Source organism: Heterodontus francisci, chromosome 24 (genome assembly GCF_036365525.1).
Source record: "Heterodontus francisci isolate sHetFra1 chromosome 24, sHetFra1.hap1, whole genome shotgun sequence".
In the NCBI taxonomy this organism is placed as follows: Eukaryota; Metazoa; Chordata; class Chondrichthyes; order Heterodontiformes; family Heterodontidae; genus Heterodontus; species Heterodontus francisci.
The window spans coordinates 45002851-45018908 of record NC_090394.1 but is presented as its reverse complement, the minus strand read 5'-3'; the positions used below and the strand labels follow the sequence as shown (position 1 = coordinate 45018908).

General features: G+C 46.1%; 1 protein-coding gene across 1 annotated transcript in view; it reads left to right on the top strand.

Moving 5' to 3' along the window:
- The window catches only part of myo15aa (myosin XVAa), a 224886-nt gene that overhangs the window by 64583 nt on the left and 144245 nt on the right, over positions 1–16058 (top strand). The window contains exons 26-32 of the mRNA XM_068056767.1: positions 70–165; positions 4225–4460; positions 5602–5780; positions 11313–11385; positions 13218–13409; positions 14240–14367; positions 14560–14651. Of these exons, the coding sequence (XP_067912868.1) occupies positions 70–165; positions 4225–4460; positions 5602–5780; positions 11313–11385; positions 13218–13409; positions 14240–14367; positions 14560–14651 (996 nt within the window). The remainder of the gene's footprint in view (positions 1–69; positions 166–4224; positions 4461–5601; positions 5781–11312; positions 11386–13217; positions 13410–14239; positions 14368–14559; positions 14652–16058) is intronic.

Below are 16058 nucleotides of genomic sequence, written 5' to 3'. Positions count from 1 at the left end.
TAAATGATTTGGAGGTGGGAACAGAGGGTGTTTCTCACATTGCTATCATTGGTGCCTTGTTTTATGCAGAAACATTTATTCGGTATGCTGACCACTCCACTGGATGAAGCACTGACCCAATCAGAAGAGGATCTGAAAGAAGACGCTGTTCTGGTCTTCAAGCTGGTGAGGTTCATACGACAGAAAGTCTTATAGATCTGTAAAGGAAGAATGTGCAGGGTTATGGGGAGAAAGCGGGGGAATGGCATTAGGTGAATTGCTCATTCGGAGAGCTGGTGCAGACACGATATGCTGAATGGCCTCCTTCTGCACTGTAACAATTCTGTGATTCTGTGACTGACCATTAGCAAACTGTGTGGAGCGAGTGATGTATTGTAACAGCGATATACCAGCTACAACCCAGAGTGCAACTGAGTGGCTGTGAAGCACCGCCTGCTGTGAGTCTTCTGCCAGTATTCCTTCCTCTGCTGTGGGCTGCTTCACTAATGGCTGCAGTAGAAATTCAGAAATATGGGGGGAGTGCAGGTACTAACTGAGCACTTCTCTCCTGCCCCATCTTCAGTTATGTTTTATTTATATAGTTGTACAAGATATCATGCTAACCAAACCCCATGATTAGCTCAAAACCTGTAATTTGCTACTGGGCATTGTTCAAGGATCTATGTACTGCAGAGAAAGGTTTTAAAAACCATAGCTCTCAGTTTTTAAGCGGGATGAGTTTGGGAGAATTCCACCTCTTTTCCACTTGAAACTAAAGCTCAAAATTGCCATATTTCAGTATTAATTGATACGAAGTTGACAGTCTTTCCCAGAGAGGGGATGAGGATGGCTTGAGTGGGAAATGGGAACATGAGAATGATGCAGCAGAGGGACACTCCCCAAAGTTAGGAGGGAGTTGAGGCAAATTATTTGGGCAGAATAGCCTATGACGTATGTGATACAGGGATGCTTGATGCTGAAATGTGGTTTCCAAGGGGTAAATATGCCACCCTTCAGTCTGAGCAGGTGATAATTCACCCAGGAAGACACAAGGAGAAAGATTAATTTAAAGCACATTGGTAGAGCTCCACCCGGTGGCCTGGTGTGGTACTGAGCTATACAGGTCCCAGGTTTAATCCCTGCTTTGTGTGAGGTGATCTGGGCCAGAATGGTGATTGTTGTGTTTTAATTGGCCTGATGCTCCTAGGCAAGAGGGGAGTAAAGTCTGTGCTCCCTTTGATTGCTAATCAATGCGCCTGCTGGAAGCTCTGTGTGTGCGTGCAAGTGTGTGCCTGTTTGTATGTGTATATATGCACGTGTTTGTGTGCACGTTTTGCATGTATGTGTGTTTGTGTGTGTATGAACGTCAGATGAGGACAGGAAACCATCACTTCCTGTTGGAAATTGTGTGCATGCGTGCCTAAGTGTTTGTGTGTGTTCGTGCGCATGCATGTGTGTGCTTGTGTGCATGCATATGTTTGTGTGCATGTGCTTCTGTGTGCATGTGTGTGTATGTGTGCATGTTGTTATGACCAGGTGATAAAGGTGTCTAGGGGTCTTTCTCAGCCTTCACCTGGTCTTATTGTAACAGGGTTTAATTTTAAACATGCCGTGTTTTGAGCTCCCCTTTGATGAATCCTTGTTCACCGCTTTCCAATTATAAGGCAAAGAAATGAGCACAAACAGGCTTTCTTAGCTTTAAAGAAGAAAAGTGAAATTTATTTATTTAGAGATACAGCACTGAAACAGGCCCTTCGGCCCACCGAGCCTGTGCTGACCAACAACCACCCATTTTATACTAATCCTACATTAACCCTATATTCCCTACTACATCCCCACCATTCTCCTACCACCTACCTACACTAGGGGCAATTTACAATTGCCAATTTACCTATCAACCTGCAAGTCTTTCGCTGTGGGAGGAAACTGGAGCAGCCGGCGGAAACCCATGCGGGGAGAACTTGCAAACTCCGCACAGGCAGTACCCAGAACTGAACCCGGGTCGCTAGAGCCGTGAGGCTGCGGTGCTAACCAATGCGCCACTGTGCCGCCCAATTTATTAAAACTTAAACTCTAATTCGATTAACATCTACAGATACACGCTTCACATCACACTAGCATGCATACACGATACACACATGCAAATAGAGACAGAAAAGAGCAGAAGAAAACTAGTGAAGACGTTTGAGGCAACCTCTGAAGGGGGTTTGTTACTGCGCTTTGAGCTTGCTGTAGGGATCTTGATTATAGGTAGTCTTGCTTTTCACTGCGGCCCAGTTTTCTTCTTAAACCTTGTTCACTGTAGGAGACTTTTCTCTCTTGGGTTTCATGTGTCTTCAATGGGTCTTCAGTTCTGTGAGAAAGATGAGAGCAGGCAGGAGAGAGGTCTTTGCAGTCCAGGAGCAAACAGCTTTCTGAGTTCAAATTCTCTGTGGCCAATTCAAAACTCTCAGTTCAAAACTCTGCAACAGTCAGTTAGTCATGTGACTAAACCGGTCTGACCACGTCTTCTGTGTATTGGGGAGCAGGCACTGGGTCCTTTGTTCCAACGCTGTCTGCTAGTTTGCAAAAAAAAACTGTCTTTCCAGTCAGGGGCATGGCCCCTTGTAATAGGCCTTCTTCCCAGTAACAATCTTAAAATTTAATGTCCATGTGGTGAAATATGTGTGCCTCATTCTTGGCAGGTGGGGGCCTGCATGACAATGTATGTGCGTGTGTTTGTGTGTGCACGTTCATTTTTGTATGCGCATGTTTGCCTGCGTGTATGGGTGTATTTGTGTGTATGAATGTCAGGTGATTCCGATAGTCCAGGGTCAGCAACCTGAATAACAAGAAGAGCTATTTTTTAAATTTTGCCAAAAAAGCAATATCTTAAAGAGCCTCAATGCTGTTACTCAAATACCACTTTCTTCCAAGTACAATGTTATTAAATGTTTAAAAACTGAAACAAGCCATTTAATTACCATTTAATCCCTTCAAATTTACTGAAATCACTAAGCAATATTTACTTTAGGGTCACAAATGTAAACATCTTTTATTTTTGCATCCAACTCCCATTTTTTGAAAATATTTTTTAAACAGTTAATAGTGACTATGACATTGTGGCACAACACTTTGACTTTACACTAAAAAAGAGTTTTTAAAAATATAAAAAGGTAGTCCTCACCTGGATGCCAATTAATGCAAACCCCAAAATGCTGCCCAGGGCAGGATGTAGCTGCCGTGCACCAGTAACACATCTGGACTGGGTAAGAGCCTTTGGCTCCAGGTTTCATCTTCAGCTCCGGGGCCTCAAATCTCCAGCAGCCTGACTCTGCTGAGGAAGAGGCTGGGGTTGGGTTGTGCTTCTCCACCAGTGGAGGCCCCCAGGTGTCGGCCCACAGTGGTGAACTGCCCATTATTTGCATCCCTCAGAAGACACGGCTCCAAGTGGAGGAGAGGCTGAAACACGCGGCAGGGAGCAAGGCGCTAGGGCTGAGGCTGACGAGAGCTGGGCGGCTGCTCATCATGGGGAAGCAGTCCCAGCTGAATCAGCATGCGGGCTACACTTTAAGCAAGGTCGATCAGGTCTCCAACAGTTGGAAAAACAGGAAGGTGGCCGGGCATTATTTTGTCATTAACAACACCTGGAGCCAGCCTCCTGTTTTACCAGGAGGGGAGGAGGAGAAGCGCAGAGAAAGGGTGCGGAGCTTCAGCTCACTGGGGCTATGCAGAGAGCTGCAGGATGCATTGGACAGGAAGGGCATTTCTCAACCCACCACTGTCCTCATCGCAGTTCTGCTGAGAGGGAAGAACGTGTTGTATGTGGCCAAGACTGGCAGCAGCAAGACCCTGAGCTACCTGCTGCCTTTACTGCACATCTTGGCATCCGAGAGCGGTGTGGGGAGAGGTGCCTACTGTGACAGGCTGCGCAGTCCGGTGCTGGTCCCTTTCCAGGAACTGGCAAAATGAAAAAATGGGTTAGATCGATCAAGGTCGGGAACCGCACGAGTCCTTAATGAGCCACATGCAGCTCTGGAGCTGCAGCTTGCCAACCCCTGCCATAGACAAATAATCTGCTGAACTCATTGACTGGGCTCATGCATGGTTAGGGATCAGAGGGCGGCGATGCTCATTGAACTGTAGCCGAGAGAAAGGAGAGGAGGAACTGAGGGAAGCAGAAGAAACTCCCAGTGACTGAGATGAGTCATAGTATCTGCTCTTTGCTTTTTCACCTGCAAGAAGCTGACAATGTTCCTGTTACAGATAATGAGATTCATGGGTGATCCCCATCTCAATGGAGCTCAAGAAATCCTCTTTGGTGATTACGTAGCCCAGATCGGGCTGGCTAGCCCCAGTCTGCGGGATGAAATCCTTGCTCAATTAGCCAACCAGGTGTGGAGAAATGCAAATGATAAGAATGCAGAAAGAGGCTGGCTCTTATTGGCTACATGCCTTAGTTGTTTTGCTCCCTCTTCCAAGATGGACAAGTACCTACTGAAGTGAGTATTGTGTGAAACAGTAGGGGGGTGGTGGTGATGGGCTGGGCTACAAACATGGGGCCATAGCTTACTGTGTGCAACCGTGTCTAAATCTGTAGCAAGTTTTTTTTCACAAATCCTGTCATGTTTTTGATTTCGTTCAGCCTTCTCTTTCCTGACATAGACACATAATTAAAGGGCCAACCACAGCCCTTCTTTGGATTGAGCTTTGCCTTTAAGTGTTGGCAAACTATTTGACTCTGGAGCATCACAGCCAAGTCTGATCCTGACCTGTACAGACACGCACAGACTATTCAGTTGGGAAAGTCAGGTGTGATGAACCTGGCAGGTCCTTCCAACTACTAGAGAAGATCACTGAGGCTCATTTCACCAGCTAGGGCATTTTTAAAAGTGAGCCTGCTTTTTTAAATGCATTGTCACAATTTTGGGTTTTATGTCAGATATTTTACTTGGGTTCAGCATCAAGAACAATTCTCATAGACCAGACTCCACAGCCTCTATGACCTAGAGCAAGCCTTCATCTGTCCAATATCCAGGTCACAAGATAGCAAGAGCCAGGGGTGGAGCAGAGACTATTGCCGCTTTACTCCAGCTGACTGCAGCATACCATGTGATTTTTTGTGCATTTAGTATGATGGTGAAAACACGCCATTAGGCTGGGATTCAGGCAATTTATTTAATGTTAAGCAGGGAAAGAAACAGCACTTGGTACAAGTGGGTGGGGAAGGAAAATCATCTACAGAGATTCCCCCCACCCACGACCCACCCCTTCTACCAGCCCTTCCCGCACTGACCTACTCCCTCCCTCACCCCCTCCTTTGTTCCCATCGACTCATCCCCTTCCCCACCCACAATCACCCACCCCCCATGCCTCATTCACTCCTTCCTCCACCGCCCCCCACACCACTTACTGACCTACCCCCACCCCCGACCTTGGGTAACCTGAAAATCCTCTGTAGGGGCTGGAGATTTTGTGCAGCCTGAGCCCCACCTCAGAATAAGTTGGAATCAGGCAAGCTCTGGAACTACCCTCGGACACAGTTAGTCTAGACATGGGGAGGCAGGCGGATGAAATGGTGGGTGTTAAAAATGAACCATGCCCTTCCTACATTCTCCTCCTCTCTCTGCCTTTGTTTAACAGGTTTGTGTCGGATTATGCTTACAATGGGTTTAAGTCTGTGTGTCAGCACAAGCTCATGCAAGCAATGCGAAGGGCCAGGTACGGCCCTGAGGGAGCCAGAAGCTACCCACCCTGTCTGCTGGAGTGGACAGGCAACAAGAGGAAGGGCAACATTGCTTTAGAGGTCTCCTGCTTTGATGGTGAGCACAGATTCTCCTAATCATACAGGCTCACTTTATATTGTCTAATGCTCCTCGCGCAGGAATTAAATAACCGAGTTTAATCAAGACTGAGTGTGTTCAGGAAAACCAAATCTGGAAATCCAGCTGTCAGAATTGGAACCCAGCTCAGGAGGTAATTTGTTCCCCAGCAATTCCGTTTCCCACAGACAACCTGTTTGGATACAAAGTCAAAATCTTTGCTCAACTTGTGAGCTGGGGAGAGTGATAGGACATCAGCAACTGCTCAATGCGGCAACAAAATCATAGAATGTTCCAGCAGAGTAATAGGCCATTCCACCCATCAAGTCTGTGCTTGTGCTTTCCTCCAGTTAAGCCTCCCAGTTTATTCACACTCTCCCCCTCACTCCCCGAACAATAGAATGTCACACTCAGTCTAATGCCTCTTTCCCGCTCACTCCCCGTATTCTTTAATATCCCACCCAGTCTAAATCCCACTCTCCCCCTCACTCACTGTACATTTTAATATCCCACTCAGTCTAATCCAATTTCCCCCCTCTATCTCTGTACCCTTTAATATCCCACTCATTTAATCCAACTCTCCCCCTCACTCCCGGTACCTTTTAATATCTCACCCAGTCAAATCCCACTCTCTCCCTCACTCACAGTACATTTCTATAACCCACCAAGTTTAATCCCACTATCCCCATCACTCCCCATACCCTTTAATTTCCCATCGTCTAATCCAACTCTCCCCTCACTCACCAGATCCTTTCATAACCCACCCAGTCTAATCCCACTCTCCTGCTTACTGTCCACGCTATCCACTATTCTTCTTCTCAAATGTGGCAGAGAATAAGTTACTTGAACCACACTTTGTGTATTGAACTCTTTTTAGAAGCATTGACTAAGTATTTCCCTCTCTGCTCAGGCATTTCCAGTCAGGGGTAAATGGTGGCATAGTGAGAATGTCACTGAACTAGTAATCCAGAGGTCATGCTAGACCCGCACCTGCCAAGAATGAGGCATATTAATTTTGTTATGTGAACATTGATTTGAAAACTGTTGCTGAAGTGAAGAAAGGACTTGTTCAAAAAATCACCAGACCCCTGGCTGGAAAGATATTTACATATTAACAGACACTGCTTGTGGAGATAAAGGGGTTACTTCCCTTATCCAATTTAACCCACAATGGACTTTGAGCACCAGGTATTGTGTGTAAGAAGAGACATTCCAGGGTCAGCTAAGATCAGAGAATCCACAAACAGACGTGGTCAGACCAGCTGGTCAGGTGACTAGCCTGCTTGGCAACCAGTTTTTTTTCTGAATTGTACAATCAGTTTGAACTCAAGAGTATCTTTTTGCTCCTGGACTGAAAAGACCCCTCCTGACTGGCTCGCCACAGCCTTTCTTGTCTGTCCCCATCGTTTTCTCATGGAACTCCAAATCCACTGAAAACACATGAACCCCAAGAGAGAAAAGTCCCCTACAGTGAAGAAGGTTTAAGAAGAATACTGGGCCCAACGAAAAGCAAGATCTACTCACAATCAAGGACTCTACAGTGAGCTCGAAGATCTGTAACAAAAACCCTCTTTAGAAGTTGCCTCAAACTTTTCCACTTTATTTCTTCTGCTCTGTTCTGTCTCTATCTGCATGTGTGTATCATGTATGCATGCTAGCGTGAGCGCGTCGTGTATCCATAGGCGTTAACCGAATTAGAGTTTAAGTTTAATTTTAATAAATTTCAACCTTTTTTCTTTAAACCTAAGAAAACCTGTTTGTGCTGGTTTCTTTGCCTTATAATTGAAAAGCGGTGAACAAAGATTCACCAAGGGGGAGCTAAAAACACGGTATTTAAAAAAAACCCTGTTACGGTAAGATCAGGTAAAGGCTGAGAGGGAACCCTAGACACCTTTCTCACCTGGTCGCAACAGAAATTTGGGGGCTACTGTCCAGGATTTTACCCACAGACAAACAAGAGAAATTGGAAGTGGGAAGCCAAACTTTTCCCAATCAAAAAAGAGCAAGATTTCAATACAGGTTTTCTTGTGGTTGTGTGTGCTTGAATACTAACATGTCTGCGATTGAAGCTAGTAGCTCCCCAAGCCAGAGTGAAGTAACTTGGGATAAGTTAAAGGCACTGTCTATGGAGGAGTTGAGGAAAATGGCTGAGCAGTGTGGTAAGGCTAGTGTACGTGGTAAGGCTAGGAAGTCTGAACTCCTCAGACTAGTGGCCAACTGAGGAAGCAGAAGCAGTGTTAGGAGTAGATCCCGACAGGGTATTGCTAGCAGAACTACAAAAGGAACAGAGGAAACTTGAATTCGAGAAAAAAGAAAGAGAGAGACAGGAGAGAAAGAAAGAAAGAGCCTTCCGGAAGGAACGTGAAGAAAAAGAAAGACAGGAGAAGGAACAGGAGAGAGAGGAGAGGGAAAGAAAGAGACAGGAGAGAGAGAGAGAAAGAATATTCAGGAAGGAATGCAAAGAAAGACAGCTGAAGTGGCTTGAGTTAACTAGGGGGGCGACAGAGTAACCCTAGTTAAAGCATGGCCAATATGGAGGAGCGTAATTCAGGGCTGGGTGCAGAATTGTTAAAACTAGCTCAACTAATTCCAAAATTCAATGAGGAGGATGTAGAAATATTTTTTTGTGTCCTTTGAGAAACTGGCAAGGCAGCTAAAATGGCCAGCTGAGACCTGGCCTCTTTTATTACAAAGCAAGCTAACCAGAAAAGCCCATGAGGTTTATTCCCTGTTGCCAGATGAGAGTTCATCAAATTATGAGCTGACAAAAAATGCTATCCTCGGGGCATGTGAATTAGTACCTGAAGCCTATCGCCAAAAGTTTAGAACCCTCAAGAAGCAAGCTAATCAAACTTATCTGGAGTTTGAGAGAGATAAGCAGCTGGCTTTTGACCAGTGGCTGAAGGCTTTTAAAGTACAGCTCAGCTATGCGAATCTTAGGGAAGTAATTCTGATAGAGGAATTTAAAAACTCCCTGCCACTCTCCATAAAGACCCATGCAGTGGAGCAGCTGGTTCAGAGAGCCCGGCAAGCGCCCGTTTTGGCCAACGAGTTTGCTTTAATTTATAAGTTGGTCTCCTAGGGGAGAACCTTTCCTAGTCACCCCCACAAATCCGAAAAGGACAAAGGGTGGGAAGGTGATAAGAAGAGAAAAAAAAGCAAGAGACACAGGGGATCCTCCTCTATCCAAAAAGGAAGGTGCTATGAGCAGGAGTGAGGCCCGAAGACTTGTGTGCGTCCATTGTAATAAAGCAGGGCATTTAAAAGCTGACTGCTGGAAACTAAAGGGAAAACCTGTAGGGTTAATCAGGTCACACTAGCTCAGTGAAGAAGAGAACCTGATGGAAAACACAGCAGCACAAGCTTTAACTGCAGTAAGAGTGAGACCCAGGAAGCTTATGGCTGCAAGTTAATACGATTCCTGAAGGTTATCAGGGTTTTGTGTTTGAAGGGAAAGTAACCCCATACCCCCTCGAGTGGGGCAAGCAAGCCCATAGTAATTCTCAGGGACACAGGGGCCACTAGGTCCCTTTTACTGGGAAAAGGCCTGATCTTTCCCCCCGAGAGTGCAGTGAACACCAGAATGGTGGTGAATGGCATTGGAGGACAGTGTATGCTTGTACCTATACACCGGGTGCACCTGGAACGCGACCTAGTTTCGGGACTGGACCATAAGGATCGTCCCCAGTTTTCCTGTGGACGGGGTTGACCTGCTCCTTGGTAATGATCTGGCGGGGGTGAAGGTGGTAGCCACCCCACTGCCTGTAGTGAAAGAAAGACCGCAGAAGGTCAGAGAGACAGGCAGTGGCAGGAGACGGATCCCTGCAGTTTCCCTGAATGCGTAGAGGATCAGGTCATTATTAAACCATCTCTCCAGAGGAGACTGCATTGGCGCTGCAGGCAGATGGCGTTGAGGTCTGCCTGATAGAGACTTTCTTTGGAAAGTTAGAAGACCCAGGGAATGAGTTAAATAAATCTTCCCTAGCTGAGGCTCAGCGAGCCGACCCAGTATTGCAAGAGTTAGCACAGGCTGCCTAGTCTGAAATTGTAGCAGAGGGAGTCCCTGATTGCTACTATTTAAAGAATGAGGTACTGATGAGAAAATGGAGCTCTCCTCACAGACCTGAGACCAAGGAGTGGACAATGGTGCCGCAGAGGTACCGGAGAGAAATAGTAAGAAGGGCCCAAGAGACTACAGGGCTGTACATGGCAGTATACGAAAGACCAAAGCCCGCATAAGACAGCCGTTTGACTGGTCAAAACTCCACAAAGATGTGGTGGAGTACTGCAGGAGTTGCCACATGTGTCAGGTTGAGGGGAAACCCTAGCCTACAGTGAAACCTGCACCCCTAAGACCTGTACTGGTGTTAGGAGGACCCTCCAGCATAGGGCTGGTGAACAGTAAGGGGCCCCCGCCGAGAATAAAAAGGGACAGGCAGGCACAAGGCTGGCAAAAGGTTAGACAGAGAAGGGGAAAATGTGACCAAGGTGCAGGTTAAAAGAAGTCCGGGAGGAATCCCTGATGATAACCTCTACTGTCTGGTCAGTCAGCCCCAAAACATGTGAAAAGGTAGACCCCACATCCTCCTATGTAACTGCAGACACTAGAAGCACCTCACCAGAGTTGCTAACAGCATTTACATCAATCTACATAGACAAAGAAAGACCTCTAGGGCGCAGAGAAACCATGAGAGTGATGTCTCACTTAACCCACAAGGGAGTACTGTAGAGTCTGCACAAATACCTGCAGGCAGGAGTGTCCCAGAGGACGAAGGGGAGAGTAGCAAAGAATCCTCCCCCACAGTCAGAAAAAAAGGGAACCACGCATCCTCTGTAGTCAAAAGCCTTTGCATGACTCAGCAAAGCACTGAAGGAGAGTTCAGGATAGACCCACCCACTACTGACTCTCCTGGGAAAAAAAAATTCCAGCTCAAGGCTAATTAAACCTAACCATCTCAAAGACCCTAGGCAGCCATGGAAATGGGCAAACTGACGAAAAACTGCCCCAAAAAAACATGTTTATTGGGATGCCAGGAAGGGGCAATTAAATCAGCAATGCCACTAAGAAAAGACAGGCTATAATGGGTTTTAGGGATTTATGAATGAATGGGAATGAATGAGAGAAATGCATGTTTTTTTTCTGTATCTTATATTTTCTCTCGACCCATTTCATGAAATGCACCTTTGAACATTGATTTGAAAACTGTTGCTGAAGTGAAGAAAGGACTTGTTCAAAAAATCACCAGACCCCTGGCTGGAAAAATATTTGCATATTAACAGACAGTGCTTGTGGAGATAAAGGGGTTACTTCCCTTATCCAATTTAACCCACATTGGACTTTGAGCACCAGGTATTGTGTGTAAGAAGAGATATTCCAGGGTCGGCTAAGATCAGAGAATCCACAAACAGACGTGGTCAGACCAGCTGGTCAGGTGACCAGCCTGCCTCATCATTCTGAAACACTATCTGATCTAATATAAGTTGTAATAGAAATGACAGCAAAGTAAATAACTCTCTTTATCTTGTTTGCAGGTGTGAGCTTCCTGTGCCCAGTGAATTCCTGGATTACAGGAGAGGAACTGGGACAAGACATTCTGCGACACAGGTAACATCAGAAGCAGGAAAAGTAAGCATGGTTTCAGGGCAGGTGCTGATGGTGAATGTTTTCTACTGTAGGACTTTAAATCCTGTAATATTACCTAAATTCCCCTATCCCCACAATGGACATACAGCCAATCACAGCCAAACATGCTTAATGAATAAATGAGCCACATCTGAAATTACAAGTGTTGCTGTAAATAGTAGGTGGTAGGGAAATATAGGGACAGGTGGGGATGTGGTAGGAATATGGAATTAGTGTAAGATTAGTATAAATGGGTGGTTGATGGTCGGCACAGACTCGGTGGGCCGAAGGGCCTGTTTCAGTGCTGTATCTCTAAACTAAAAAACTAAAAAAAAAACGAAATACCCAGGTCCTCAGACACACACACAAATAAACACATACAAACACAATCATGCAGCAAAACACATGTAGTGAAACACACGCCGGAATATTACACCCCCAAAACAGTGGGCTGGTGGTGGTGGGGGATGGTGCGTAAAATGGAGTGTGAAGCTGGGGGGGGCCCTTCCCTATCCACTTCCGCCTCCGCTGCAATTTTACACGGGTCAGTGGCAGTGAGAAACGACCTGCCTGCCCCAGGCCAATCAAGGCCCTTAAGTGGCCAATTAACTGGCACGTAAGGGCCTCCACTTGCCGCCACGGGTATTTTACCCTTGGTTGGCAAGCAGCTGAGGCTGCAGATGCCCACCTGATGAAACTAGGCGGCCTTCTTGCGGGCTGGGGAGGGCCCTCCTGTTTGGGCACCCTGTGCCCCATAGTGGGCTGCCCCCAAAGGCTCAACCGCCCCCAACGCATAACACAACCCCCGCTCCCCTCACTGACACCCCCTTGCCTCGACGGGGCCCAACCAATTATCCCGGCAAGGCCCTAAAAACTTACCTTTTCTCCTCCTCCTGAAGTTGGGTGTAGTCCAGCAGCAGTCACCACACCTGGTGTCATTGCTGGGACTAAGAGCCGCCAGTCTGTTGATTGGCCGGCAGCTCCATTAGGTGGGACTTGCTGCCTCAAAGAGGTGTAAGTCCCACCCAAGGCCAATTAAGAGCCTGGGGTGCGTAAACTCTGGTCTGGATTCCCAGGCCCAGCGGAGGCGGGCTCGCCATCAACTTTTCGGCCGGTGGATGGGGCCTGCCCACCCACTGAAAAATTCCGGCCACACATACATACAGGGAAGCACATACAGTGAAATACGCACACATACAGAAAAACACACATACCTACAAACACCCACCCACACATACCAACACACTCAGACCACAGAGAAACAGACACACACACATTCAAACACAGGCACACATACAGAAACACATGCATACGGAGAAACCCGGACATGCAGATACACTCAAACACACACACATATACATACAGACTGATATACTCACACGTACACGTACATACAGAGAAACACATACAGTGAAGCACACATACAAAGAAACACACATGCATGAAGAGAAACACCCACCCACACATGCAGACACACTCAGACACACACACAGAAACAATGCGTACAGACACACTTGGACATACAGACATGCTCAAACAGACACACATACCTACATATGGACTCACACATGAAAACACATACGGAGAAACAAACTCAGACACACATGCAGAGTAACATACACAGACACAAACACACACATATACACGCACACATACACAATACACACAACACAGACACACACACATATACAGATATAGGTACGCGCGTAGATGCTGTCACCAATATATATATGCACACACACATAGACACAAACACATACACACCAATCACCCATGGACACACATTCGAGTAATAATGCTTAGTGTTATTATAGGGGTGTTACAGAAGGCTGGCATGGTTGGTCGGTGGCGAGAAAGATTAAAGGCGAATGGGCTGAGCTTGGAGGCCATGACTACACAATGGACCTCGTGTCTGACCTGGAACTCATGGCAGATTTCCCAAGGCAGAAATCCTACTTCATAATTTCCTCTGAGGAAAAGGCGAGAAGCTGGAAGAACAGAAACGTGTAGGTATTCCAGGGGCTTGCGGTGCTGAGTGCTGTCTTTGTTCCAGAGTTATGGATGGGGTTTAGTCTCCCTGATGCTGGAATTCAAATGCAGGGAACTCTACTCCTGTTAACAAGTGCCAAACATTTTCTATCCATTCATTTTAATGGAAACAGAATTGGGAGCTTTTAGACTTGTGCACACTGACTCTCTGTGTTGAGTTCTATGATCTGTCTTTGGGTAGCAAACATCGCGGTATTGGGGCTGATATCACAATTGTATCAATGGTAGAATTTACAAAGCACCCACAGTCAGGGCAGACAGGCTGTCAAGGAAATCGGGAGATTTACTGAGTGACCCCTGAGTGGTTCCACAGCTCCGTATTGTCATGAGATTCCCAAAGAGTCTGCATCCCTCCGGAGAGCCAGGCTACCTGATTGCTAGCTGGAGCTAGCACAGTGGCGCAGTGGTTAGCACCGCAGCCTCACAGCTCCAGCGACCCGGGTTCAATTCTGGGTACTGCCTGTGTGGAGTTTGCAAGTTCTCCCTGTGTCTGCGTGGGTTTCCTGCGGGTGCTCCGGTTTCCTCCCACATGCCAAAGACTTGCAGGTTGATAGGTTAATTGGCCATTATAAATTGCCCCTAGTATAGGTAGGTGGTAGGGAAATATAGGGACAGGTGGAGATGTGGTAGGAATATGGAATTAGTGTAGGGTCAGTATAAATGGGTGGTTGATGGTCGGCACAGACTCGGTGGGCCGAAGGGCCTGTTTCAGTGCTGTATCTCTGAAAAAAAAACAAAAAAAAACTGCCAAATGCCTGATCAGTAACCTGTCTTTGTTCCTGGGCAGTGTCTTTGGCCATGGTTTCGACTCAGATGATGATATTCATTCGCCTCCAGTCCCAAAGGCCCCCATCTTTATGCCAAACTCAGACAGACGCCTTTCAGGATCCGTTAGACGAGGTGAGATCATTTTCTGTAAGTTGTTTGATTGAGAGTTACTGAAGAGTCTAATATTTACCTTCTGAAGACTGAAACTGCAGCATTACAATTTCCAGAAGTTTCATGGACAAAAGTTTGAGTTTTTACTCGTGATAATTCTTGCTGCTGGTGATTATTAGTCTTGTGATTATTGTTGGGTTTTTTTTTTTGTCTTTGTGTTTTTGGTAGATTCCGATGCTTCTAATGATCACCGCTCTCAAAAAGGACTCGATCGCTATCTTGATAGCCTGTTTGATCCTGTACTATCATATGAAAATGCGGTATGGAACTTCAGGCATGTTCTAAATGGAAACATGTCAGTGAAATAAGATACTTCCTTCCAAAGACTGTGATGCATTGCCAAGAATTCAAGGATAAGTAAGAAGGAAGATTCCAGAACTAAGAGCTCAGTTATAAGGAGAGTGTTACAGAAAATTAAGAATCCTCAAACAAGATTAAAGATTAGAAAGAATTTTGTCCTGAAGAATAGGGGATGAATGGAATGGACTCCCAGCAAAGTTGGGTCAGTTACACCTTTTTAAAAAAAAAGCTGAATGAATATGTGATGACAAATAGAACCAAGAGTTAGAGGGATAAGAACCTATGGAGATAATTGATGTTGTGAGGAGCACAGAACCATGGAGGCTTACAGCACAAAAGGAGGCCACTAGGTCCATCATGTCTGTCCAGTTTATCCAATTTTCTCTTAAAACCTCTGCTGCAGTATCTGCTGTAGCAAAGCATTACATCCTTCACAACGATCTTCAAAAACAATTTCCTCCTAACCTCCTGCTCCACTCTCTCAGTGACAATTTTTAATTGATGATCCCTTGTCACTGACTCTCAACCACAGGAATAGTCTTTCCCTATTCATCCTCTTAAAATCTTTCATAACTTTAACCCACCTCCAATAAACCTCCTAACATTGCTCTGCTCCAGAGTTCCAGAACAGCTCCCATAACTATAGTGTCCCATCCCTGCACCATCCTGATGAATCTACACTGTCCACTCTCTCTGGCTTTAATGTCCTTTCTGTAAAGAACAGACAGCACACTATCTCTAACTGTGCCTTACTGTTAACATTTTGGGAGCTGGGGTTTGTGGGGGAGGGGGTGGGTGAGCGCGGGGGGTGGAATTTCCACAGGCACTCTCTTCCGCTCATGTGCCCTATTACTGGGATTCCTACAGATCTTCAGCTGACGTTATCCCAGTTAAGTGGTAGACCCCTAGGGAAATTCAGCCCTACTTCTTTATTCTTGTACCCATCACCCACATTTATAAAGCAGGAGAGCAAGCCAGTTCCTGAGGTACTGGGAACATGGAGATAGGAGAGTGTCACCCATCAGGGTGTTCAGGTTAGACCTGTATTCTGGATGGAGTTGAATCCATAATAGAGCAGATTGTGGGTGGTGTGTAAAAGAAGAGTTGCATAGATCCACGTTGTTGTTAATGCCAGACACCCTCACATGAACTATTAAACCCAGTGCCAGCAGCAGCCCAGAGACAGTGAACCACCAGTTCTGCTCACTAAATGGGAAATGAGGTCAAGGTAAAGTTTTAGTAAAGGTTTAAGTATTGAGAATTTGCCAGAGCTGTCAGATACAAAGCAGAGAGAGGTCACCACTGCTCTTCCACTTTATAAATATTCAGGGAACAAGATGCTGAGGAAATCTTTAAAAATCAAAGAG